General features: G+C 41.6%; 1 protein-coding gene across 3 annotated transcripts in view; it reads left to right on the top strand.

Annotated features, from left to right (window-relative positions):
• The window catches only part of pde4ba (phosphodiesterase 4B, cAMP-specific a), a 416,670-nt gene that overhangs the window by 116,300 nt on the left and 274,760 nt on the right, over window positions 1-25,610 (top strand). Inside the window, exon 1 of one of the 3 annotated variants that reach the window (XM_052011514.1) lies at window positions 14,111-14,597. The exons of the other annotated variants lie outside the window; for them this stretch is intronic. Within the exon in view, the coding sequence (XP_051867474.1) occupies window positions 14,305-14,597 (293 nt within the window). The 5' untranslated portion in view covers window positions 14,111-14,304. Of the gene's footprint in view, window positions 1-14,110; window positions 14,598-25,610 lie in introns of those variants that run through there. 3 annotated transcript variants of the gene reach the window in all.

The following is a 25,610-nucleotide window of genomic DNA, read 5'->3' as shown; positions in this document are numbered from 1 at the left end:
CTTATTGTTACTTTATTCTTTCTGTCTGTTTAGTGTTTATTCAATTAACTTCACTAAAACAGATCATTTGCTCATTGCTGGTTGTGGAACCTTGTTTTTGCATTTTCTACAATACAGCAATGACTATACTTAAACTATATCAGTCTAGAATTTGAATTGCATAGCAACCCATGATTATGTACCACATGATCCAATTATGATTTGGTAATGGAGAACATTTCCACGTGAAATTGCACCTCTTGTGAAATTCAACAGTCCATTAGGTGCAATCCATGTTAGTGCCCTTTGACATTTTCCTGGTGTTAGGCATGCACCAATTAATATAAGAGCTGAATTTTCATTGAACGTTTTCACTGGAGCTACAAGCACATTGTGTTAGTTTTTTTTCCTCTAAAGGACACTCTGCAGACATTGGTAGACTTGATTGGCAGTTTCAGAACTCACTGTAGGGTGTTTAAACATTTTCCAAACAGACCAGGCTTAAACTGATGGAGTTTTCTTTGTCGAGCATTTGGCTGCTGAGGCACTCGTTGAACGGAGATTTTGTGAGGCCACTTGGAGTGTGTTGGGCTCCTTGGAGAAGGAGACCCATAAGCAAAGTGCTTGTTTCCCACAGTGTCTCCTAAGTAGCACATTGTCTACAGCATTCTGCACAACCTTGCCAATGGGAAGCAGTAGCTAGTGCTGGAGGAAGAAAAGCAAGGTGTCCTGGAGCATGGGGCCATGATGTAGAACCTAGACAGCAGCAGGAGAAAAAGGCTACCAGCAATCCAAAGGCATTAATCGACCTGATGATTGTCAACCTGTATGTGTTCCCTGATGAATGGCAGCTAACTTAAATGACTTGGACATCCACAAATGGAAGTTTGCAGATCCCACTGATATCTCATGAAGGTATAAAATTTCCTTCAGCCAGCTAGGTGGGAATGGTGGTTCTTCTGGCCACTCTGTCACATCTGACTTGCCTCTGGGGATGTATCTTGATGAGTATATATGCTTGTCTCTTTATTGAATGTGGAATCTTTCTCGCTCGCTCGCTCTCTTTCCCCTGCAGCCTTGCTCCTTGATGGCACTCAAATTATGTGTTGCTGGGGTCTGGCTGCCAGTGGGGATTGTGCCTTAAAGGGCTTTTCTGGTTGCTCTGCAGCAAAGTGTAGGGAGATGCACAAGACTGTGTGTGATCTCACTGGAAATTGGGCAGGTCCCATTTTAATGCACGTTTCTGAGTGCAGAACATCTTTCTGATGAATTTCACTGCTTTGCAGTGGACTGTGCTGGGCATTATTACTAAAAGCATCCATGTTTTATTGTACCAAAAATGGGTGCAGTGCAATTTCTACGCATTCATTTTGTATAATCTCATTGCCTTAATTTATTCAAATGCTGTTGCCTTTATTTTGGTTTGATGTACTGACAGTTAAACTTTGGGAAATTATGAACTTGAAGATGGCCTTAATGCTGTCTGCAGTCTACACTATCTCTTCTTCAAGTGTCTATACGCAATCAGATCCAAAACCTCTCAAATGCACTTCAATTTATAACAATTCTTTTGCTTAACAAATTCCCTGAAATTTTAGTCTCTCTAAACTATAAACAAAACTTTTTAAATGAAAGTATAAATCAATTTTTCTTTCAAGTGTACTTGCAATGCATCATAATTAATAACTTTACTTTGCTCCAGAGCAATGCAGTCTGTTGAGACAAAATTGGATGAGATAGTGATGAAAAATGGGAAAAAGTTGGGTGCCGAGGCCAGCTTCATCATTCCTGATCTGCCCACGCTTTACCAAATGTCAATTCTGAAGAGTCAGATTCTCAATTTAACCCTAGTCACTTCATTGCTCCTCCATGATGCAAATATTCAGAACTTTTCAACCATTCATTTGGTCATATTCTCAAGCTCCTCTATTCCTGCTGTATGTGTGAGTAATCTAACTTGGGGCAATTTTACCATTTACAAGTAGCTGTATAAATCAGCTTTGAGAATTGCTTTTAAAGTGAGAGTAATACCAAATGTCTCTCCTATGAAGATCATTGAATTTGGAACCTACTTCATACAAATTATGGTATCTATTGACAAGGTCCCATGTGGCAGGCTGGTCCAGAAGGTTAAGGCATTAAGGGATCTGAGGCATGGTGATAAACTGGATCCAAACATTGGCTTGGTGGTAGGAAGCAGAGGGCAGTGGTAGATGGGTGTTCTTCTGACTGGAAATCTGTAACAAATGGTGTACCACAGGGATTGGTGCTGGGTCCTTGGTTGTTTGTAATGTATATAACTGATTTGGATGGGAATGTAGGGGGTACAATTAGTAAGTTTGCAGACAACATAAAAATTGATGGAGTAGTAGCTAATGAAGAAAGTTGTTTAAAGATACAGTGGGATGTAGATCTGCTGGAAAATTGGGCAGAGTGGTGGCTGATGGAAGTTAATGTGCTTTGGGATGTCACATTCTGCTAGGACATTACAGAGTAAGTGGCAGGGACCTTAGGAGCATTGACATACAGAGAGACCTTGGGGGTTTAAGTCCATAGCTCCCTGAAAGTAATGACACGGGTGGATAGGGTAGTGAAAAAGGTATTTGGTTATGCTTGGTGAGACCAGACGCAAAAAGGGCAACCTCTTCACAGAATACCCGTACCCTATCTGCTCGGGCCATCTGGATCTCTCAGCTTAGATGGGCATTATGGTTGCCATGGATGAGGTTGGCTGTATGGGCCCATTTCTGTGCTGTATGTTTCTATAATTTGAGTCATGGAGGTGTACAGGAAGAAAAACTGGCCCTCCGGCCCAACTTGTCCACGCTGACCAAGTTGCCTAACTGAGCTAGTCCCATTTGCCTGCGTTTGGCCCATGTCCTTCCAAACCTTTCCTTCCATGTACCCGTTCAAATGTCTTTTAAACGCCATAATTTTAACTGCCTCTACCAATTCCTCTGGCAGCGTGTTCCATATACAGATCACCCTCTGTGTGTGTGTGTGGGGGCGGGGGAGTTACCCCTCAGGTCCTTCTTTCTTTTAAATCTACCCCTCCCCCCCACCAAACTTTAAACCAATGCCCTCTAGTTTTGTACTCCCCTAACCTGGGTAAAAGAATGTAGCTATTCACCTTATCCATGCCCCCTCATGGTTTTATAAGCTTCTATAAAGCTGCATTTTAGCTTACTAAGCTCCAAGGAAAAAGTCCTAGCCCATCCAGCCTCTCCTTGTAACTCAAACCCTCCAGTCCTGATAACATCCTTGTAAATTTTTTTTTGTTTTGCACCCTTTCCAATTTAATGACATCTTTCCTATAGCAGGGTGACCAGATCTGTGTGCAGTACTCCAAATATGGCCTTGCCAACATCTTGCACAGCTCTACAAAGTGTCCCAACTCATGTACTCAATACCCTGACCAATGAAGACAAGTGTGCCGAATGCCTTTACTACCCTGTCTACCTGTGTCGCCGCTTTCAAGGAACTATGTACCTAGACCCACAGGTCTCTCTGTTTTACAACACTCCACAGGGCCCTACCATTTACTGTGTGTAACCTTGGGGCACGACGTTGAGGCCAGACGCAGGTTGGAGGGACAACATCTCGTATTCTGCCTTGGGAGTCTCTAACCTGATGGCCTCAACATCGATTTCTCTAACTTTTGGTAACCTTACCCCTTTTTCTTCCCCCGCCTCCCCCCCCCCCCCCCCCCCACCATCCACTCCTTTGTCTTCCCTTATTCCTGTGGCTCCCTTTCCCTGCCTTAATGACCTGCCCATCTCTCCTCTCCTCTCCTCTCCTCTCCTCTCCTCTCCTCTCCTCTCCTCTCCTCTCCTCTCCTCTCCTCTCCTCTCCTCTCCTCTCCTCTCCTCTCCTCTCCTCTCCTCTCCTCTCCTCTCCTCTCCTCTCCTCTCCTCCCCTCCCCTCCCCTCCCCTCCCCTCCCCTCCCCTCCCCTCCCCTCCCCTCCCCTCCCCTCCCCTCCCCTCCCCTCCCCTCCCCTCCCCTCCCCTCCCCTCCCCTCCCCTCCCCTCCCCTCCCCTCCCCTCCCCTCCCCTCCCCCATGCTTTATTCCATGGTCCACTGCCCTCTCCTACCGGATTCCTCCTCCTTCAGCCTCTTGCCTCTTCTACCTATCACCTCTCAGCTTATTACATCTCTTCCCCCCCCCCCCCCCCCACCTACCTTCCCCACACGTGGAGCCTATCACCTGCCTGCGTGTGCTCCTCTCCCTAACCAACCCCCCCCCCCCCCAACCTTATTCTGGCTTCTGCCCTCTTCCTTTACAATCCTGATGAAGGGTCTCAGCCCTAAACATCGACTATTTATCTCCCTCCTTAGATGCTGCCTGACCTGCTGAGTTCGTCCAGCACTTTTTGTGCATTGTTCCAGATTCCAGCATCTGCAGAATTTCTTGTGTCTCTGTAATCTTGGATAATATTCGCCGCTCTCCACTATACCACCAACTTTAGTGTCATCCGTAAACTTACTAACTGTGCTACCTAAATTCTCATCCAAATTATCAATATAAATGCTGAACAACAGTGGACCCAACACTGGTCCCTGCAGCACACAGCTGGTCACAGGCCTCCAATCTGGAAAAACAATCCTCTACCACCACCCTCTGTCTCCAACTGACAAGCCAATTTTGTATCCAATTGGCTAGCTTACCTTCGATCCCATGTGATATAACCTTCTGGACCAGCCTACCATGTGGTACCTCATCAAAGGCCTTGCCAAAGCCCATGTATATGACGTCTATTGCGCTGCCCTTATCTGTCTATCTTAGTCACCTCTTCAATCAAATCTCAATCAAATTCATGAGACACTATTTCCCACACACAAAACTGTGACTGTCCCTAATCAGTCCTTTCCTTTCCTTTCCAAATGCATGTAGATCCTGTCTCTCAATATCCCCTCCAATAACTTACCCACCACTGATGTTCAGCTAACTGGTCTGTAATTCCCTGGCTTAACTTGCTGCCTGCCTTAAAGGCACAACAGTCTTCTGGCACCTCACCTGTAGTTATCAATGACGCAAATTGATGGATATCAATGATATCTCTGCTAGGTGCCCCTGCAATTTCTTCTCTAGCTTCCACAATGTCCTAGGATACACTTGATCAGGTCCTGGGGATTTATCTACCTATCTTTGTGTTTTAAGACCTCCAGCACCACCTCTTCTGTAATGTGGACTCTCTTCAAGACATCACTACTAACTTCCCATATCTTCACGGTAAGTTCTTTGAAAAGCCTACACAAAAAATTAATGATGTATATTACATTATAAACATCATGATTTAGGAGTTTAAAACATTAAAGGTGATTTTGGTCTTGTCTCTCTTCATCAAGAACGGTAAGACCAATTTCACTAAAATTGAATAGTCACTTTCTTTTCAATTCAGAACAAACCACTGCTATTTTACAATGTTGAATTGATATGCTTTGGTGTTAATGCAACCTTGGAGGCCTGTATTCTGTTATCTGCATTTTTAAATACATTTTTATGTTTTAAGTCTAAATTGTATTAATAATTGAAAAGCTTTCATTCTTCTAGCTTGTTGATCATTTGTAATTGATGGGAATGGCTGTTGGTTGAATGAAATGAAACTTAAATTTTCATATATAAAGAAGGAATATACATGTCGTCATGTACAGTTGCTCAAGGTATAACAGTGGTGCATGATTTTTTTGTGGGTAGAACCAGATTGACGATCCGAATCTCTTCTGAGGGCCACAAATGACGGTGTTAATTTTAAACCTGATGGAACCAGTAACTGTAACTTTTAATTGCATACATGACTACATAAACAGCAAAGTTTCTCCTCAAGATTTCTACCAAACTAGTAGTGGTTTCCTTTTTTAAAATTCAGGAAATTGTGCCAAGTGTTTATAGGTGTTTGACAGCATAATGTGTCTGAAATAATTTTACCAGTTTTACAGAGACTCATAGTCTGTGTTTTCAATCCAAGCAATGCCTCTTCACAGATTGTAACAGTCGCTGCCTTTCAAATTAGATTAAAACATTACAAGCTTACATTGCCGTTAAGCCAGATAACTCAGAAACTCAGATTAACTAATTCTGCTTTGTCCTTTTAAATCATGATATACAGGAGAATTGTATGGCAGCTGTGGGTGGGGGGGGGGGGGGAATGGGGGAGCATCTATAACTGGCTTTTACACTTTCTGACTGGCAGACTTCAGTTGGTTACATTTGGCCATAAAACTGCATCCACCCAACCCTCAACACTGGTGCTCCCCAGGGTTGCGTGCTCAATCCCCTGCTCCGCTCCCTGTATACCCATGACTGTGGCCAAATACAGTGCCAGCTTGAACAAGTTCACCAATTGACATCACTGTCATAGGCCGGATCAACAGCAATGATGAGATGGAATACAGGAAAGAGATCACGAACCTTGTGTCATGATGTCAGAACAATAAGCTAGCCCTTGAGATCAGTAAGGAGAAAGACATGGAGCAGAGGGGTGAACACAACCCTATCTTCATCAAAGAAGTTGCTGTAGAGATAATCGACAGCTTCAAGTTGGAGACACGAACTGCTACTGCTGGAATCTGGAGCAACACGCAAAAAGCTGGAGGAACTCACCAGGTTTGGCAGCATCTATGGATGAAGGGTCTCAATCCAAAAAGTTGTCTGTCCTTTTCCCTGCATAGATGTGACCTGACCTGACCTGCTGAGTTCCTGTGTTGTGACAGCTTCAAGCTCCAAAACATCCATATCACCAAGTTCCAAACTGATGTGGTGATTCTGCTCCCCCCTCTGTCCCTTTTCCCTCTCCTCCTGATCTACCTAGCCCCCCCCATCACCCTGTATCTTTCCCCTTCTCCACCCTCCTTATCTGTCCATCACCCACACACTCCTCCCACTGGTTCCCCTCCCCCACAACTCCTATCTGCCCTCCCCACCTCCCTCCCTTGATTCAATGCTCCACCTTCCTCTCCTATCAGATTCCATCATCTTCAACCCGATGTCACTTCCACCTATTACCTCCCAGCTTCTGGCACTATTCCAATCTCAATGTTCATGCTGCTGACTACCCAGGCAGAATACAAGGCCAAGGACAGACAAGTCGGTATGGGAATGGGGAGAAGAATTATATTGGCTGGCAACTGGGAGATCCAGATGGCCCGGGTGGTTGGGGCACGGGTACTCTGAAGAGGTTGCCCTTTTTGTGCCTGGCCTCACTGATGTAGAGGAGACTACGTTGGAAGAACTGGATACAATAAGTAAGGCTGGAGGATGGTATGTGAAAGACTGCCTCACTTAGAAGGGCTTTTTAAGGCCCTGGATGGTGGTGAGGGAGGTGGTGTAGGGACAGTTGTTACACCTGTACTACAGGGGAGAGTGCCTGGGGAGGGATGAGCAGACCAGTGAGCCATGGAGAGAGTGATCCCTGTGGAAAGGGGTGGGGAGGGGAAGATGTGGCTGCTGGTGGGATCACGTTGTATCTGGTGCAAGTTGCAATGTGTGATATGCTGGATGTACAGGTTGGTGGGGTGATAGGTGAGAACCGGGGGCACTACTTCTACATGACTTCTACACCTCCTCCCACCCTGTCACTTGTAAGGGCACCGTTCCTTTTTCTTAGTTGTGTCACCACCGCATCTGTTGTTGAGATGAGGCCTTCTACTCCAATACATCTGAGATGCCTACTTTTCAGAAAATTGGATTTCCCCCTCCCCTCCCTCTACCACTCTCCCTCCCCCCCCCCCACACACAGTTATTGATGGAGACCTCACCCACATCTTTTCTATTTCCTGCACTTCTACTTTTACTTGCTATTGTTCTTACCCCATTACCCCAGACAGAACAGGAATGGAGTTCATTTCCCTCCATTGATGCTGCGTGACCTGCTGAGTTCTCCCAGCTTGTGTGTTGCTCCAGATTGCAGCATCTCTTGTGTCTCCTTGGAAGGCAGTGTTGATCAGGAACAGTCAGTGTAGCTTTGTTGGTGGGAGATCCTGTCTGTCTAATTTGATTTGAGTTTTTTTAAATGTATTTTGTTACTTTTGAGTGCAGTGCAGTTGATGTCGTCTATATCGACAACAGGCAAATACTTTTGTGATTGAAGCCTTTGATATGGGGATCAGTGACCCTTGCTGTTTATCAGATATATGAACTTCGGATATGAATGTAGGAGGTACCTTTGTGAATGACATGAAAATTGGTGATGTTGATGTGGGAGGATAGTCTTGGGTTACAGAACAATATTGATCAGTTGGTAAGTTGGGCAAGGCAATGGCAAATGAAGTTTAATCCACCCACCCCGACAGCTTCCAATGCACCTGAACCCACAGTCACCGTTGTGGATGAAAGATCAGTCTTCTGAAGAGTGGACCCACAGAAAGCATCTGGCCCGCATGGTGTCCCTGGCCGTGTTCTGATATCCTGTGCAGATCAGCTGGTGGGGGTATTTGCAGACATTTTTAACCTCTCCCTGCTTCAATCTGAGGTTTCCACCTGCTTTAAGGAGACCACAAGCATCCTGGTACCTAAGAAAAACAAGGTAACGTACCTTAGTGACTACCGCCCAGTGACTCTGACCTCCACCATCATGAAGTGCTTCAAGAGGCTGGTCATGGCACGCATCAACTCCAGCCTCCCTGACAACTTCGACCCACTGCAATCCCCTACCGCTGAAATAGGTCTCTGGTGGATGCCATCTCCCTGGCCCTACACTCATCTCTGGAGCGTCTGGATAGTAAAGACACCTACATTAGAGTATTGTTTATTAACTACAGCTCTGCCTTCAATACTATAATTCTAAGCAAACTTATCACCAAACTCTGAGACCTGGGACTCAACACCTCACTCTGCAACTGGATCCCTGACTAACAGACCACAATCAGTAAGGATAGGCAGCAACACCTCCAGCATGATTATTCTCAATGCTGGTGCCCCACAAGGCTGCGTCCTCAGTCCCCTACTCTACTCCCTATACACTGATGACTGCATGACAAGTTTGCAGATGATACCATTGTAGTGGGCCGTATCTCAACTAATGATGAGTCGGAGTACAGGAAGGAGATAGAGAGCTTCGTGACATGGTGTCATGACAACAACCTTTCCATCAATGTCAGCAAAACAAAAGAGCTGGTCATTGACTTCAGGAAAGGGGTGGTGATGTGCTCCTGTCTACATCAACGGTGCTGAGGTCAAGAGGGCTGAGAGCTACAAGTTCCTTGGGGTGAACATCACCAATAGCCTATCCTGGTCCAGCCATGTCGACGTCGCAGCTAAGAAAGCTCACCAGCGCCTCTACTTCCTCAGAAGGCTGAAGAAATCTGGCATGTCCCCTTTGACCCTCACCAATTTTTTATTGATGCACCATAGAAAGCATCCTATGTGGATACATCACAGCTTGGTATGGCAACTGCTCTGCCTGTGACCGCAAGAAACTGCAGAGAGTTGTGGACACAGCTCAGCACATCATGGAAACTCCCCTCCTTGGATTCTGCATATACTTCTCAATGCCTCAGTAAAGCAGCCAGCATAATCAGAGACCCCAACCACCCTGGACATTCTCTCTTCTCCCCTCTCCCATTGGACAGAAGGTACAAAAGCCTGAAAGCATGTACTACCAGACTGAAGGACAGCTTTTATCCTGCTTTTATAAAACTATTGAACGGTTTCCTAGTACGATAAGATGGACTCTTGATCTCACAGTCGACTTCATTATGACCTTGCACTTTATCGTTTGCCTGCACTGCAGTTTCTCTGTAGTTACACTTTGTTCTGCATTCTGTTATTATTTTACCTTGTACTACCTCAATGCACTGTGTAATAAATTGATTTATATGAACGGTATGCAAGACAAGTTTTTCATTGTATCTCGGTACGTGTGACAACAATAAACTGATTCCAATGAGTTCAAGGTGGTTTATTTTGGGAGGTTCAATAATAAGGGTAGGATATACACCATGAATGGTAGGGCCCTAAGGAGTACTGAGGGACGGGGGGACCTTGGTGTACAAGTCCATGTATCCAGCACAGGTAGACAACATGAAGGCATACAGGATGCTGGCCATCATTGGCTGGGTTGTAGAATGTAAGATCATGGAGATCATGGTACAACTTTATAAAACTTTGATTAGGCCACAGCTAGAGTACCGTGTGTAGTTCTAGTCACCACAATATAGGAAGAACTTGATTGCATTGTATCAGGATGTTGCCTGGAATAGAAAGACTGGATAGGTTGGTTTTGTTTTCTGTGGGAGGGAAGAAAGTAGTAAAAATTATGAGGAGCATAAAGGGTGGAAAATGAGAAACCTTTCCCCTTAATGGAAGCATCTATAGCCAGAGGGCAGAGATCTAAGGTTGAGAGCAAGAGGGTTAGAGGAGGTCTGAGGAATATTTTTTCCTCTTGGACGGTAGTTGCATTCTAGAATGCACTGTCTGAGAAGACGCTCACAACATTTTCATAAGTATCTGGATGAGCATTTGAATTGCTAATACAGAGATGGTCTTGGACCAATTGCTGATAAATGGGATTAGCTCTCCAGTTATCAAGGGCTACATTAGTCTTTTAGATTATTATTTTTTGTTTCTCTCCATATCTAAGCTTCCATTTCCTCAGCATTTCAATATATAAAAAACATTTGAATTTATCCATTTCTTGGTCCAAAGTTAATCACTGCCCACTCACCGTGTGCTGAAATCCATTTACCATGGTTTTGCTTGTTCAGTTAGTCTGTGAGTATCTCCTTGTAATTTTATTCTGTGTAATTATTTGCTGCTATCTACAATACTTATCTGTCTCACAAATCTTAGACACTTCTGCAGTTGGTCATATGATTCTCTACTGTTATACATGTCTTTAATGAGTGTGGTGAATAGTTGAGGCCTGAGCACAGATATTTGTGGTGCACCACCATTTATTTCCTTCCATTTCAAATAAACTATTTCATTCGCACTCTAGTCTTTACTGTTTTACCTAACCAGCCCAATAATTTTCTGTAATCCCATGAAGTTTATTCCGAGTCGAATTTCTTACATGGGCTCCTGTTAATGCTATTTTGCCTTTTGGAAATTTGCAGAAACTGGTCTTGTATTCATTTAGGTTGGTTAGAGATGATTTACTCTTCAAGTTCACATCGAGTTGCAAGGAATAATTGACATAGTAGCTTTGTCGAGATACTGCAACTCCTTCTGTGGATTATGCACAACATGCCAGTGGTGAAGGGAATGGATACTGAGAACTGAGATAGTGAACTTTGGGTTGGTGTTCAACTTCTTGGGCATTGTACCAATCCAGGCAAGTGCTGAATAATTTATCAAGTTGCAGATTTAAGGTTTGTAGATAGTGGATAGGCTTAGAGGTACTTCAAAATGTACCAATGTAGAGTAGCCAGAGTATGTGTTGCTCTGTTAACTGCAGAATTAATACATCTGCTTCAATTAAGTTTTGAGCTTCTAGCCAGTTGTAATCCCAAAGATATTAATGGGAAATGTCTCAGTTGCATCAAATTGCATCATTAAAGGTAAGGTAAAATGTTGGAGAAGCTATTCAGTGTGAGAACTGGTGTGCTCCATTTGCCTTTTATGCAAGGCTTCTGATGCATGGACTCAAAGTTCTCAACACCACTGCAAGTACTCCTGGTTATAATCCAGGCGCTCTCAAGAGAGAGCAGGGATATTTCATTCTTGAGGGATGCTTCGAGCGTAACCATGAATCTTATCTCGTGCCTGCCTGTTACTCTCTTCCCACTGGCAGAGCTCAGTATTGACTATTTGTATTGGGAGTCAGCCATAGGGCACACAGAGGATGCTGCCTGCTCACTTGAACCACAGAGTGTAATTAGGGCTTTAACAAAAAGATTGGCAAGGAGAATGGCCTGGGAGAGGACACTGACATTAGTTTGCTTATCCTTCCATTGAACTTGGAGCATTTTGTGGAGACAGTATCGCTGGCATCTTTCAAGTGCTTTGAGGTACCTAGTTTTGAGGTATCTTGAGTTTTTTTTTAAGCCAAATTTTGAGGTCATGATCTCCAAACATCCCATTCCTTATTCAACCAAAGGCTTGTACTGATGCTATGAAGGCAGTGATGAATTTCACAATCAATGTCTGCCTTTGCTGAGAGATGACTCCCAAGATGTGGGAAGTGGTCCATGCTTTCCAGGTCCTCGCCATGAATCTTTATCATTGGAGGGCAGTGTTGCGCAGTGGGGGTCGATAGGCAGAGGACCTTGGTCCTGCAGATGCTGAGTGTGGAAAACAAAAGAAAATGTCAGATGCTGGAAATCTGACACAAAAAACAAAATGCAGGAAAAACTCAGGTCAGGCAGCTTCTGTGGAAAGAAACAGTAAACACTGATTGTTCATCTTTCCAGAGATGCTGTCTTGCTGATTTTTTTTTTACAGCATTTTCTGTTGTTCCATCCTCTTGTACGTTTCAATGAAGGGTTGCGTGTTAGTGTGCTTTGATGATGTGGTTCAATAGCTGCCAGTTGCAAGTTGTTTTGTATGTGAGCCTTGTAGCAGCATTAAATTTGTGAGGGTGTACTGGAGCAAATGGATGTTAGGTACAAGTCCTGATAAGTGAGTGATGAGGGTGAGGAATTTAGTCATGAAACTAGTTGCTCAAATATAACACTTGAAGATGAATTCACTGACCTAGACTCCTCACCTGAGGTTAGTGAGATTTTTATGACACAGATAAAGGAACAGTAATTGCTCAGCCACAATACTTACTTACTCTTTTATGAAATGCAGTCTGTCTTAAAGTGGTGCCAATTTGTTTTGAGCAGAGGTAGCCACTCAAAATTAGAACCCCTCCTTGGGTGTCAAGCCAATAAACAAAGCAGTACCTATTGATACCAACAATCATCCATGTCATCACTGTTCTGATGCAAGAAACATAATAGGGTTTAATTATTCACGTGATGCAATCCCAACATGATCTTTTTTAAGAGACTATCCAATTAAGTCCATTGTTTGCTTTTGCCTCCTATTGCGAAATCAGTCCCCTTAAATCAATGGGTAGATCTTCTCCAGCACTTCTCTCAGGACTTCCTTGGTTTTCTCAGCAGAGGTCTGGAGCCCTCACTGGTGTGGGCTTAACCCTGTAGTGGATCTTTTACAATGCTGCCAGCTACCCCTGTGGTGCATAGGTGAACTCTTTTGTGGAGTCTAATAAGGCAGCGAGAACTTGTGCATTTTTCTCAGCTTTGGGAAATCTGCCAGCTGACCCTGTGATGGCTTAGGTCTGGCATAAGAACAGCAAACCCATAGAAATCAATGGATAAAAATGGCTGCTGGCCGAACAGTAATTAGACCATTTTATTCCATTTTGATTTATCTAGTTTAAGTATTTCAGAGCGCATGTGTTTTTCCTTGGTGTTTTTGATTTTTTTTAAAGAAAAGTGCACACAATCAGTGATCTCAATGCAGTGAAAGATCTGTACAAATACTCATTTTCAAAAGTACTGTTATTTTCCTTGAAATAATTCAAATTTTTTAAAGTGGTAGGTCTGATTATTTTTTCTTCAGGTTTTTAAAGCTATTGCAAAATATTCTTAGCTAAAGACAAATCAGGAAATCATATCTGACTTGAAAAGATACAAAACCTCTGCATACTAATTTGTATATCTCTGTCAAACAGAATGATGTCTTGTGACAGTTACTTGGTATTTTTAATTTCAGTCTTTACTTTGAGGAAATTGATTATTTTTACTGATGGAAAGAAAGTTTCTTGCAATTAATCCTCTTAATGGTGGAAAAGGACACACTTCAACTGACGTGAATTGCTGCTGTGTGCAATTGCTTATTTTTTAATAGGATATTGGGGAAAATAATTCTGAATGAAAATTTCAACTCAAGCTAGTATGCTTGTTCTGTACTCGTGCATCAGTATTACCAAGCCAGTTGAATGCCTTGTGGTTAGTATTAAATAAATGATGAGAATCCTGTAATAGTTTTTTTTCCACAAAGATTATTCAAAGAATTATTTGGCTTTTTAACCATTAAAATTTTATTTGGGTGATACCTTGAGCTGAATGAATTTGATGCAGTTCAATGTGTGCTTCAGAGACTTGCTGCATCCACTAGGCGGCTTCTGACATAAGTGATCACACACTGGCTAATATTCAAGACGTCTATCAGTACTGCTGGAGCTCTTGTAAAAAGCAGCTGGCCATCATTACTTGTGGCAAGATAGTCTTGACAAGTCTAAGGTTTACAGGGGCTTCTTTTTGTTAAAATTATTTATCTAAATTTTCACTTTAAGAGCAAAATATTTTTAACTGATGTACAACAGCTGCTTAATGTTATTGTGCTGAAACCTTTTCCTGCTAGCAAGACTATCTGAATGCAACACGGGACAAGTATTTTCAATGGCACAAATTTGTTGAGCATCAACAAAATGACAACAAAGGACGTTTTTCGTTGTGAGCTCACGGCTCCTGAAGAGGATTCTTGCATTAGGATTTTTAAAGAGCATATGCATTTGGAACTGGAACCATCCAAATTAACAGAAAAGAGAGCCACTTCTCCAAAAATCTCCCCTCGGAGCTCCCCAAGAAATTCTCCACGTCTGTTTAGAAAGTTGTTGGTGAATAAAAGCATTCGTCAACGCCGACGGTTTACTGTTGCACATACGTGGTAAGAGCTTAATTACAGGAATATGTATTTTTAAATTTTTGATAAAATGGGTCATGAGGGACATTCTAATAAAAGCTATCAGCAAAATGAATCGAATTAGATTAATAATGTATCTTGTTGCGGTCTATTATGTACTTTTTGTGTAAGGAAAACTGGGAAGAGCTACCCATTGATGAACAAGCTTAGCATGTTTACTATTGAAAATGTCTTGTTGAGAGCTTGCAATGCAGTGATGGTTAGCAATGATTGCAGTTGCACCTGCAGAACAGCTGTATAAGCAGCACAGTGGATGAGCCCCTTCATCATCATGTCATAGCAAAGTGTGTGGTTCTGAATTGTATCCCTTTATTATTGAAGGACACTGATAAAGATCTCCTCAAGGACCAGATATTGATACCATCACTGCTTTGCTTTCAGGATTATTCACAGGAATACAGCAGTGTTACTATATTTTAAAAAAACTGTTGTAAATAGGCTTCTATTGGCTAGTGTGAAATATCTGCAGTGTGGGAGCCACTTGTTATAATTTAACTCTTAAGCTGGTCCTGTGCTATCATTTTAATTAAAAATAATTGTATTTCTGGCAGATAGTTATTATTGGGTTAAATGAGAGTGCCAACATTTAAAATTCTAGATGTGTTTTCCTGTTCAAGGTATTGTTCCTCCCTCAGCCATTAATGAACTGCTCCATTGATGACATCGTGGTCTGACTCTGATGCTGCTCTCAATTTGTTCAACCCATGATATCATCTAGTGGAACGGCTCACACGTCGGAGAGGGGTACTACATAACTTTGGCATTTATGTTTTAAGGTGTAAGCATAAGTTTTTAATTAAATAAATTGTATCATTCTATCTGTTCCTAGCAGAATTTTTAAAATCATTTGTTATTACATAAACTTCAAAGTTAGTCACAGCCTCTGTTGTGGCAACACAGTGATACTCCTGATATCATTTGGAACCACTCACCACCCACTTCTTATTCTCCCATTACACTAATCAATCTTGTTGCTCTGAATGCCTCTGGTCCTCCTCCATGTGTGGAATGCTATCAGCACTGGAATTCAGCACTTTTCTTCTCATAGTTGATTAAGAGAAAACATTAACATTGGAAAGGTTGTCCAACATCTGCAGAGCGACTGAAAGAGATACATTAAGAAAAATTAGAGACCTATGTTCCATGGCTGCAGTGTGTGGCACAATGGAGCTTTTTCCTCAAAGGTGCACCATTTGGGATGTGGTTCATGACAAAATGCAAGCAGCATTCTGTTAACCAGGCAGAGGCTCTTTTATTCAGCAGAGCAATGGTTGTGAATTTTGATTTGGTTTTCAAGCTAATTCTGTGTTAATCCAGAGATTCAAGTTCAAATCTCATCACGGCAGCTAGAGAATTTAAATTCAGTTAATTAAATGTCCAGAATGAAAGGTCAGTATCAAGACTGGTGACTGTGAAAGTCATGAATTGACATGAAAATGCACCCAGTTCAATACAGTAATGCCTTCAGGGAAAGAAATCTCACTGTCTGGACTGTGTGTGACTCTGGACCCTGGGCAATATGATTGACTCTTAACTGCCCTCTGAAGTGACCTAGGAAACCACTTGATTGGAAAGCAATTGGGAATGGGCACTAAATGTTGATCTTGCCAGCAGCAACCATATTCCATGAATTAAGACATTTATTTTAGACAGATCTACACTTTGCTAACAAGTTGGTGCTTAGAATATTTTTAATTCTTTATTTTGTTCTGCTTTATAGTAAATCAGCTCATTTCCTTTTCTGCAGATATTCATTTATTTGCATGCATATGCTTGCTCCATTTGCAATTAGTGCATGAAAAGCGAAAGTTTAATTATCACGTAAAAGAGATCCATAAAGTCATGCTGCATAACACATTTTGAATTCTTCTTGTTAAATTGCATCAACTCGGCTAGTGTTTTATATATTTATTTCCCTTCAACTATAGAAAGTCAGAGTCATACAGCACAGAAACGGGCCCTTCAGCCCAACCAGTTCATGCCGATCAAGATGTCAATCTGAGCTAGTCCCACTTGCCTGTCTTTGACCCATATCCCTCTAAACCTTTCCTATGTGTGTACCTGTGCAAGTACCTTTCAAATGTTGTTAATGTACCTTCCTCAGCACTTCCTCTTGCAGCTCATTCCATGTGTGGAACACCCTCTGGGTGAAACCATTGCCCCTCAGGTTCTTATTAAATCTCTCTCCTCTCACTTTAAACCTATGCCCTCTGGTTCTTGATTCCCCAACCCTGGGGACAAAAAAGACTCTGCATTCACCCTATCTATGCCCCTTATGATTTTAAACACCTCCATAAAATCTCCCCTCATTCTCCTACACTCCAATGAATAAACTCCTAGCCTGCTCAACCTCTCTCTATAACTTAGTCCCTCGAAAGCTGGCAACATCTTCCAATCTTTTCTGCACTCTTTCCAGCTTAATGGCATCTTTCTTATAGCAGGGTGACCAAAACTGAACATGGTACTACAAATGCAGCCTCACCAACGTCTTGTCCAACTGCATCATACCATCCCAACTTCTATACTCAATGCCCTGACTGTTGAAGGCCAGTGTCCCAAAAGGCTTCTTCCCAACCCTGTCTATCTGCAATGCCACTTTCAGGAAACCATGTACTTGTATTCCTAGGTCCCTCTGTTCGACAACACTCCCCAGGGCCCTACTGTTCACTGCAAAGTCCTACCCTCGTTTGTCTTCTCAAAATGCAACACCTCGCATTATCCAAATTAAACTCCACTTGCCATTTCTCAGCCCACTTATCCAGCTGATCAAAATCCCACTGTAATTCTTGATAATCACTGTCTACGTGTCATCTGCAAACTTATTAATCATGCCTTGTACATTCTTTTCCAAATGGTTGATATAAATGACAAGTAACAACAGACCTAGCACTGACCCCTGAAGCACACCACTAGTCATGGGCCTTCAGTCTGAAAAACGACCTTCTACTATCACCCTCTGTTTCCTACCATCAAGCCAATTGTGTGTCCAATTAGCTAGGTCTTCCTAGATCCAATGCAATCTAATTTTCCATAGCAGCCTACCATGCAGAACCTCATCAAAGACCTTACTGAAGTCCACATAGACCACATCTACCTCCCTGCTCCCATCAACCCTCTTCAAAAAAAAATTAATCAAATCTGTGAGACAAGATCTCCCAGGCACAAAGCCATGCTGACTATTCCTAGTCAACCCGTCTTTCCAAATGCACACATCTTATTCCAGAGAATCCCCTCTCGTAACCTTCCACAGATGTTAGGCTTACTGGTCTGTAGTTCCCTGGTTTGTCTTTGCAGCCCTTCTTAAGTAAAGGCTCAACATTAGCCACCCTCCACTACTCTGGCCACCTCATCCGTGGCTAATAATAATGCAAATATCTCAGCCAGGGCTCATGCAATTTCTTCTTTAGCTTCCCACAGTGTTCTTGGCTATAACTGATCAGGCCCCAGAGGTTTATCTATGTAATGTGTTAAAATGTCTAGCAGCACTTCTGCTGCAATGTGGACTATCCCCAAGATACCCCATTAACTAATTCAAGTTCTGAAGTCTTCATATCTTTCTCCATGGTTAAAAATAGAGGAAACATATTCATTGAGGACCTCACTCATCTCCTGCAGCTCCACACGTGTACACTTTGGTCTTTCCCTATTACTCTATTTTTTCCTTAATATACTTATAAAATCTCTTTGGATTTTCCTTAAACTTCTCTGCCAAAGCTACCTTGTGCCCCTTTTTGCCCTTCTGATTACTTCAAGTATAGTCCTGCATCCCCTGTACTGCTCCAGGGATTCACTTGATCCCAGCTGCTTTACTGGCCCATGCTGCCTCCTTTTTCCTGACTAGAGCCTCACTATCCCTCGTCATTCAGGGTTCCCTACTTCTGTCAGCCTTGCCCTTCACTCAAACAGGAACATGCAGATCTTGAACTCTCATTATCTCACTTTTAAAAGCCTCTCACTTGCTGGGCATTTCTTTGCCTGCAAACAACCTACTCCAATCAAATTTTTGCAAGTTCCTGTCTACGACTGCCAAAATTTGCCTTGCCCCAATTTAGAACTATAACTTGTGAACCAGATCTGTCCCTTTCCATAATGAATTTAAAACTAATAGAACTATGGTCACTGGTCCCAAAGTGCTCACCCACTGTCATCCCAATCACTTGCCTGCCCTATTTCCCAAGAGTAGGTCAAGCTTTACCCTCTCCCTAGTAGGTCCTTCTATATGTTGCCTGAGGAAACTTTTCTGAACACACTTAACAAATTCCACCCCATCTAAGACCTGAGCACTATGGCAGTCCCCATCTACATTAGGAAAGTTAAAATCCCTTAATATTTTTAGAAGCATATTTTAGAAACAAAGTTCATATCTTGAGGAAGGCCAAACATCAGAATCTGTTTGACTTGAATTTTTTCTCAATTAACATATTTGTTTGTTCTTGGTCTTCTGAATCTGTTGAATTAGTATTGTGATAACTAATGTTATGCAGAGGTCACTCATCTCCCGTGTTCCCTGCACAGTGACCACCACTATTAGACCGTGATAAAAATATAGCCGAGTCTGATGCTGTGACAAAGTCATCAATAGTACAATGACTGATTAATGACTAGGGCCTGAATTATCCTTTGTTTTGCCCTTCATGGGCTAAAGGAATTGACACCAAAATTGCAATCCTGAAGTTATTTTAATTGCATTCATCCAGGACAGATTAGAAAATAAAGATGGGACATAGAATGGAACTGAGTTATACAGATCAACAAGATTATTTTGGAAATTCTATAAAATATTCCAAAAAATAGGACATGCGTTTAAGCTGGGGGGAGAGGTTAAAGGAGATATGTGGGACAAGTTTTTTTTACACAGTGGTATGTGCCTGGAAAGGGCGGACAGAGGTCATAGTGGAAGCAGATATGATGGTTATGTTTAAGAGGCTGTTAGACACATGAATATGCAGGGAATGGAGGAATATGGATTATGCATAGGCAGAAAAGAATTTATTGAATTCAGCATCATGATCAGTGCAGACACTGTGGGCCGAAGGGCCTGTTCCTATGCTGTACTGTTTTATATTCTATTATTTAATGCCCTTTGGTAGAGGAGAACTTTCACCTTGTTTTACAACTAACTTTACTGCAGTCACCAACACTTCAGTTATTCAGACATAACCTTGCCTAGCAATTACACCATAGTAACAGGCCATTTTGCTGTCTGTCATCATGTTTATCCTTCAGAAGAACCCATGAGGCTTCCTGTTCTAGTTTTCGTTTTGTGTTCCCTTCCTTGAAAGACTATTGAACTATTTTTAAAATATGATCTCTGCTTCAATCACTAACTCCTTCAGAATTTTCAGAATAGCTATTTAATTTCCTGTTGGATATCCCCAGTCCATTGGAAATATTTGGTAGCATTTCTGCAGTTTCACATAACTGACACCATTATAGTAATCTGTGCTATAGATTGTCTAAATTTATTGTACCCATTTCAATAATGTTGTGTTCAAAATTGCACGCAATGTTCTAACTGTAGCCAAAAATCCTTCTGTGAAAATTTGTCATTGGATCTTAACTAGGAATTCTTGAAAATGAAGTACAAACAGGATGCTTGTGTTTGAAGAAGAGTTCAGAGAACAATGGGGTAAAGCAAATCTTGAGAAGAGATGAACTCTGAATGTGAGGGATGATAGTATAGTTATGGTTCGGGGAGATTTTGGAGAAGGTGTTAGAGATTTGCTGTTCATCCTCTGGTTAATACATTATTTCACCAACCGACCAACCATGATACTGACTCTGTTAGTAGGTTTAATAACAACGTTAGGCAGTTTTTTTTTAATCCAAAGATCCAGAGACTCCAGATGAAAGGGTCCAAAAATGATACATGGATATCCAAGTCAAAGGTTGCAGATGGATCAAGGTAGACAAAGACAGAGATTATTTTAGTCACAGTCATGTAGAGAGTCACTAATAACTTTGGTAATCATTTGGTAGCATAGTAGGGCAGAAACCTGATTGGAGGGATTCAGTCAAGGAGTTCTGGGAAAGATAATATTGTCATGGTTCTGAGTGCTGGCCCTCGATTTGGCTCCATTGATGGTGCCTTGTTGTGCAGCATCAATCACATAACTAATCACATAATCTACTACTAATCACATAACGACACACACCTGAGCCCCATCAGGAGACTAGCATGAAAACCCTGGTTTCACTGGCACTGGTTGCCAGAGTATTAGTCGACCTTTGGGTATACTTTGTCTCCTGGCTGCTTAGAGCTGTCAACTCTAGAGCAGTCCCGGTTTCGCTGTTTCCCCTAGGATATCCTGTTTCAGTGTTGGGACTCTGCCTCAGAGCCCCGAGGCAAGATTCCTTCTGGGCACCGCCTGCGTTCGGTTCCGAGGAAGCATCCCGACTGCAGTCTCATACTGGTGCGCTGCATTTGGGTTCTCAGCGATCTCACTCTTTGCTCGACATTGTGACAAATATGGCAATGGCATGTCCAACGATTAGCGAGAAAAGACAGTGATTTGTAAGGACCAAGGGTACAAGATTTATTTTTTGATTTTGAGGGTGCAATAACAGCCAATTTAGAGAGAGTTCCTAAGGTGAAAGAACTGTTAACAATTTTGTTAATGTGGGTGGGAAGAAAAGAAGTTGGTAGTCACAGCTTAGTTGATAGCCAGGAAGAAAATGTGGCTCCCATGTACAACACGGGTTTGAAGGAGGGCAAGATTGGAGAGTGGAGGAAAAAAAAGAAAGATCTATATTCAGAGACAAGTAGGAAATGATTTGATAAGATCTCAATTTTTAGTGGCAAAGAGATCCATGAGATCCACATAGTTTTAGATGTGAGAGGGGATAGAACAATAAGGATGGGTTTAAAAAGCTGGTTTCCCTTGGGTAAAATAAAAGTCTGGATATCTGTGAACTTTGGGATAATTCTGGAATAATGAGCAGTTTTAACAGAGGAGAAACAGTATTTCAGAACACTTCATTGGGTTCAGCCAGATCTCTTTCCAGATGGCTAAACCAGTTGTCCCCATAAACATTCAAATATGTGTCCTTTGGAGCTTAAAAAAGACAGATGTGAGGGCTGTCTTAGGAGAGAAGCCAGAGTGGGAGAAGCAATGGTTTTGATTAGGATGATGGGATCAAAAATAGTGGATTGGGCATGGTCTCTATCCAGAAGTCTTGATCCCATTTCAGTTTGTTGCTTTCAATAGCCTGGTTACAATAAAATTCCACCAGTTTATGTCAAACCATTGTGAACAACTGGTTGGTTGTTAACAGAATATTAAAGTACCATTGCTTCATACAAATTGCAATGGTTTTTAAAATAAATTACTTTTTCACCGTGGGCAACATTGATAAACATTCCCACTTGCTCACCTCTGTTGCCTTGAGAAGGATATAAAATACCGTCTGAAGTCCCTACAGGTAATGGTGCTCCCCAAGAGATGGTAAGGAATTCCTCCTCTTGTTCTTCAGGATTAATGATACAACTAATAGGATCGAGGGCTGGAGTATTAATGTACACAAAGTATTGATGGGGCCCTTAAAAAACCAACCAACCACGGCATTGACTAAGTTAGTAGGTTTAATGATAACATTAAACAGTTGCTTACAATGCAGAGGCACCAGATGGAGAGGTCCAAAGATGATACGGAGACAGCAAGCTTATCATGACAGTCTGGTAGTCTTCATGCACATTTCATTAGTCTCAGTTCACAAATGAACATATTTATTCAATATCATTATTTACCATTGTGTGATTTGAACTCTGCTTCTAGATTGCTTGTCCATTATCTCAGTCACTAAAACTTTTAAATACTGGCCTCTTTATGGGAAGAAAACAATGTGCTGCATGCATCTGTCTAACAAGTAGGGTTTTAGATGAACATTGCTTCTGAAAATTTGCACATTGTGCATTCTGCATTTGCACATTTCTGCATTCCCAGAACTCTGCAAAGCCGATGTGTTTTCAAATCATGGATTAAAGCTGGAAACTGTAACTACCTAATCTTAAGGTGAAAGTGCTCGCAACTGACCAAGCTGATAATACATTCTCCTGAGAAATGGAGAACTGCCAGTGAGGTGCTCTTCACAGGTCAGCATATCTCTGGTTTTTTACCCATGCGTTGCAACAAAATCAGCTGACAAGCTGGAGGTCAGATACTGGCTCATCTGACCTCCCACTTTGCCACTGAATGTATTCAATTTGCATCCAGCCCTTCAGCTCTGTGTCACCATGGCTGGCATAAGAATGGAGATGCCAAACTAGAAACTCCACCATTGCTTAAAGTTGTACAATCATTTTTGTTTTGAGTTTGTGCCCATTGTAGATTAATTAATGAGTTGTAATTTTATATTTATACATTGTATTTGATCAGTGGGAAATGATACTATGAGAAAGCATCAAATGAAAAAATATAATTGGCCAATTCAGCCCTCTCCTTCCAATAACGGTGCTCTCTTAAACTCCAAATGTAAGATTTCTGCATAGATTCTCTCTGGCCCATAATTATAACACTTTTACAATCACTATTCAATCCTAGCCTGGAGGCCTCCACAGAAAACAAAGCAATTCTCCCACTGCTGCAACTAAAAAACCACTGTATCCTGTGCACCAATTGATCATTTGTCTCTGACATATCTGCAATGTCCTAGTTTCATTGAAAAACACACATTTATTCAATTCCTTTCTTACAAATCAATTATTAATTAGTGACCATCTGTACTCTTTTAGGGAATTGAGAAAGACTAGTTTAATCGGTTGAATTCTTCAGTTCTTCAGCAAAATACAAGTAGAATACATTATTAATAATTTATTGCAGTTTAAGCTATTGTTTAAGCCTGTGCCTTGTCCCTTATTTTTACAAAATTTACTAACCAGCCAGAGAAAAAATTACAAAGAATCTTTCATTGCGGCATAATGGCACAACAAGTAGAGCTGCTGCCTCACTGCTCTGGTGATCTTGGTTCAATCCTAACCTCTGGTGCTGTCTGTGTAGATTTGCAGGTTTTCCTATTTCTACATGGATTTCCTTTGGGTAATCTGAGATCCTCCCACATCCCAAGAAGTGTGGGTCAGTCCATTAATTGCAACTTTAAAATGCCCTAGTTTGTAGGTGTGAAGAGTTGATGGCAGTGTGTGGCAATTAGGTTGCAGGGAAAGTTGGTGGTGGAATGGGATTGCTGTGGAGTTGACAAATTTAATTTGCTGTAATACCCTCCTACAGGTTGTAAGAAAATATGGAAATGGTTGCTGTCATGGTGAGCAGAATGATTTGCTGAGATTTCAGCAAACATGATTGCATCAAGCTTGCATTTCCTCAACTGGGCCACACCAGCATCAATTAAGTTTGAACACATAGCCAAATATAGTGGTGTATTTTCAAACGCACCAAGAAAAACAAATTATAGGTTGTCTATGCAGAATAATCTGCAACAATGCTCAGCAGTGCAAATACAGTAAAGCAGAGGACCATTTTCTGAGGCCAGTGAGTAACATATGACCATCTGTGCAATTTCAGTCTGTTGTCGTAAACTTGCTCTCAGCTGGTACACATCTCAAGCTAGGATGAGTGGCATAGTAATAACATATTCCTGTGTATCAAAAGAAGCTTTTAAAGTTCATTGAAAATCCTAACTTTAAAAATCCTATTTCTCACCAGTTTTGTTTTATTTCTCCCTGTCCTGAAAGAGGTTGACTGCTTTGCTTTCATTCATTCACTCATGGGATGTTGCCAAGCACTGATTGCTTTCCTTATCACATTGCATAAAAATGGTGAGCCCATCCTCTAAAACTACTGTGCTCTTTCAGGTGTAGGTACTTCCACAGTGTTGTTGGGTAGGGAGCCGTGATTTTCAGCCAGGTGGAATTAAGGAACGATGATGTGTTTCCAAGTCAGGATGCTGTGTGGCCTGAAGAGCTCTCAAGTAGTTGTATTTCCAAGCACATGCAATGCATGACTCATGTTAGAAGTTGTGGGTCTGGGAAATGCTGTTGGTGAAGCCTTGATGAGTGCTTTGTTTTTAACAAGGTGCATGCTGCAGCCAGAATGTGCTAGTGGTGGAGTCAGTAAATGTTTAGGATTATAGGCTTAGTGCAAATCAAATGGGATGCTTTGTCCTAGATATTGAGTTTCCTGAATGTTACTGAAACTGCACTCACCCAGGCAAGTGGAGAGTTTGCCATCATACTTCTGATTTAGGCCTTGTAGATGAAGGTTGAGCTTCGAATTTCACATAAATGATTGTTATTAACATGCATCCCTTTTTATAGTGAGTGTTGGGAAACTACATTGTAGTATATCAGAGCTGAAGTCAAAGCCGTCCAAGTTCACTTTTAAAAGGTTATTTGTGAGTACAGATGCAAGGTAAAATATTATTTGCCTGTAAAGATGAAGACTTATTTCTTTCTGGGTAAATATTTTTATCTTTAAGTGCAATATTCTGCAAAAAAGGAATGTCTATTTTGAGAGAATGAGATTTAAAAGTAATGCTTAATAACAGCATCCAACAGCAAAAAGAGAATTCAAACTTATTTTTTTTTTATTAAAATAGTACAATGGTATTAAGATGGCTTTCCTTCTATGATATGACTGATTTTCACACATCTATAACAAAATAACTTATCCAAGTCAGGATATAACCTAAGGCTTGCTATTCATTTTAGTATTTAAACATAAAATGGAATAATAAAAAATCTTGTTGAACTAGGTGCTTTATATGTCATGATTATTGCATTGACGTAATAATCTTATGCAGACCAGCCGGTATCACAGCTTTCCCTCTTTTAAGAGAAATAGCAGTGACCTCTGCATTACGGGGTGGTTGTGTTCCTAGTAAATGGTCTGTATCGCGATTTTTCATAATACGAAGCAGTGTCATCTGTGCGTGTGCAAAGAAATGAGAGTTGAGAAAAAATAAATTTTGTGTTTATTTACTTTTTTTCTCCCGCCCCCCCACATGAAATCTGTAAGAGCAAAT

This window comes from Pristis pectinata, chromosome 3 (genome assembly GCF_009764475.1).
Source record: "Pristis pectinata isolate sPriPec2 chromosome 3, sPriPec2.1.pri, whole genome shotgun sequence".
NCBI lineage: Eukaryota > Metazoa > Chordata > Chondrichthyes > Rhinopristiformes > Pristidae > Pristis > Pristis pectinata.
This window is presented reverse-complemented; position numbering and strand designations above follow the sequence as displayed.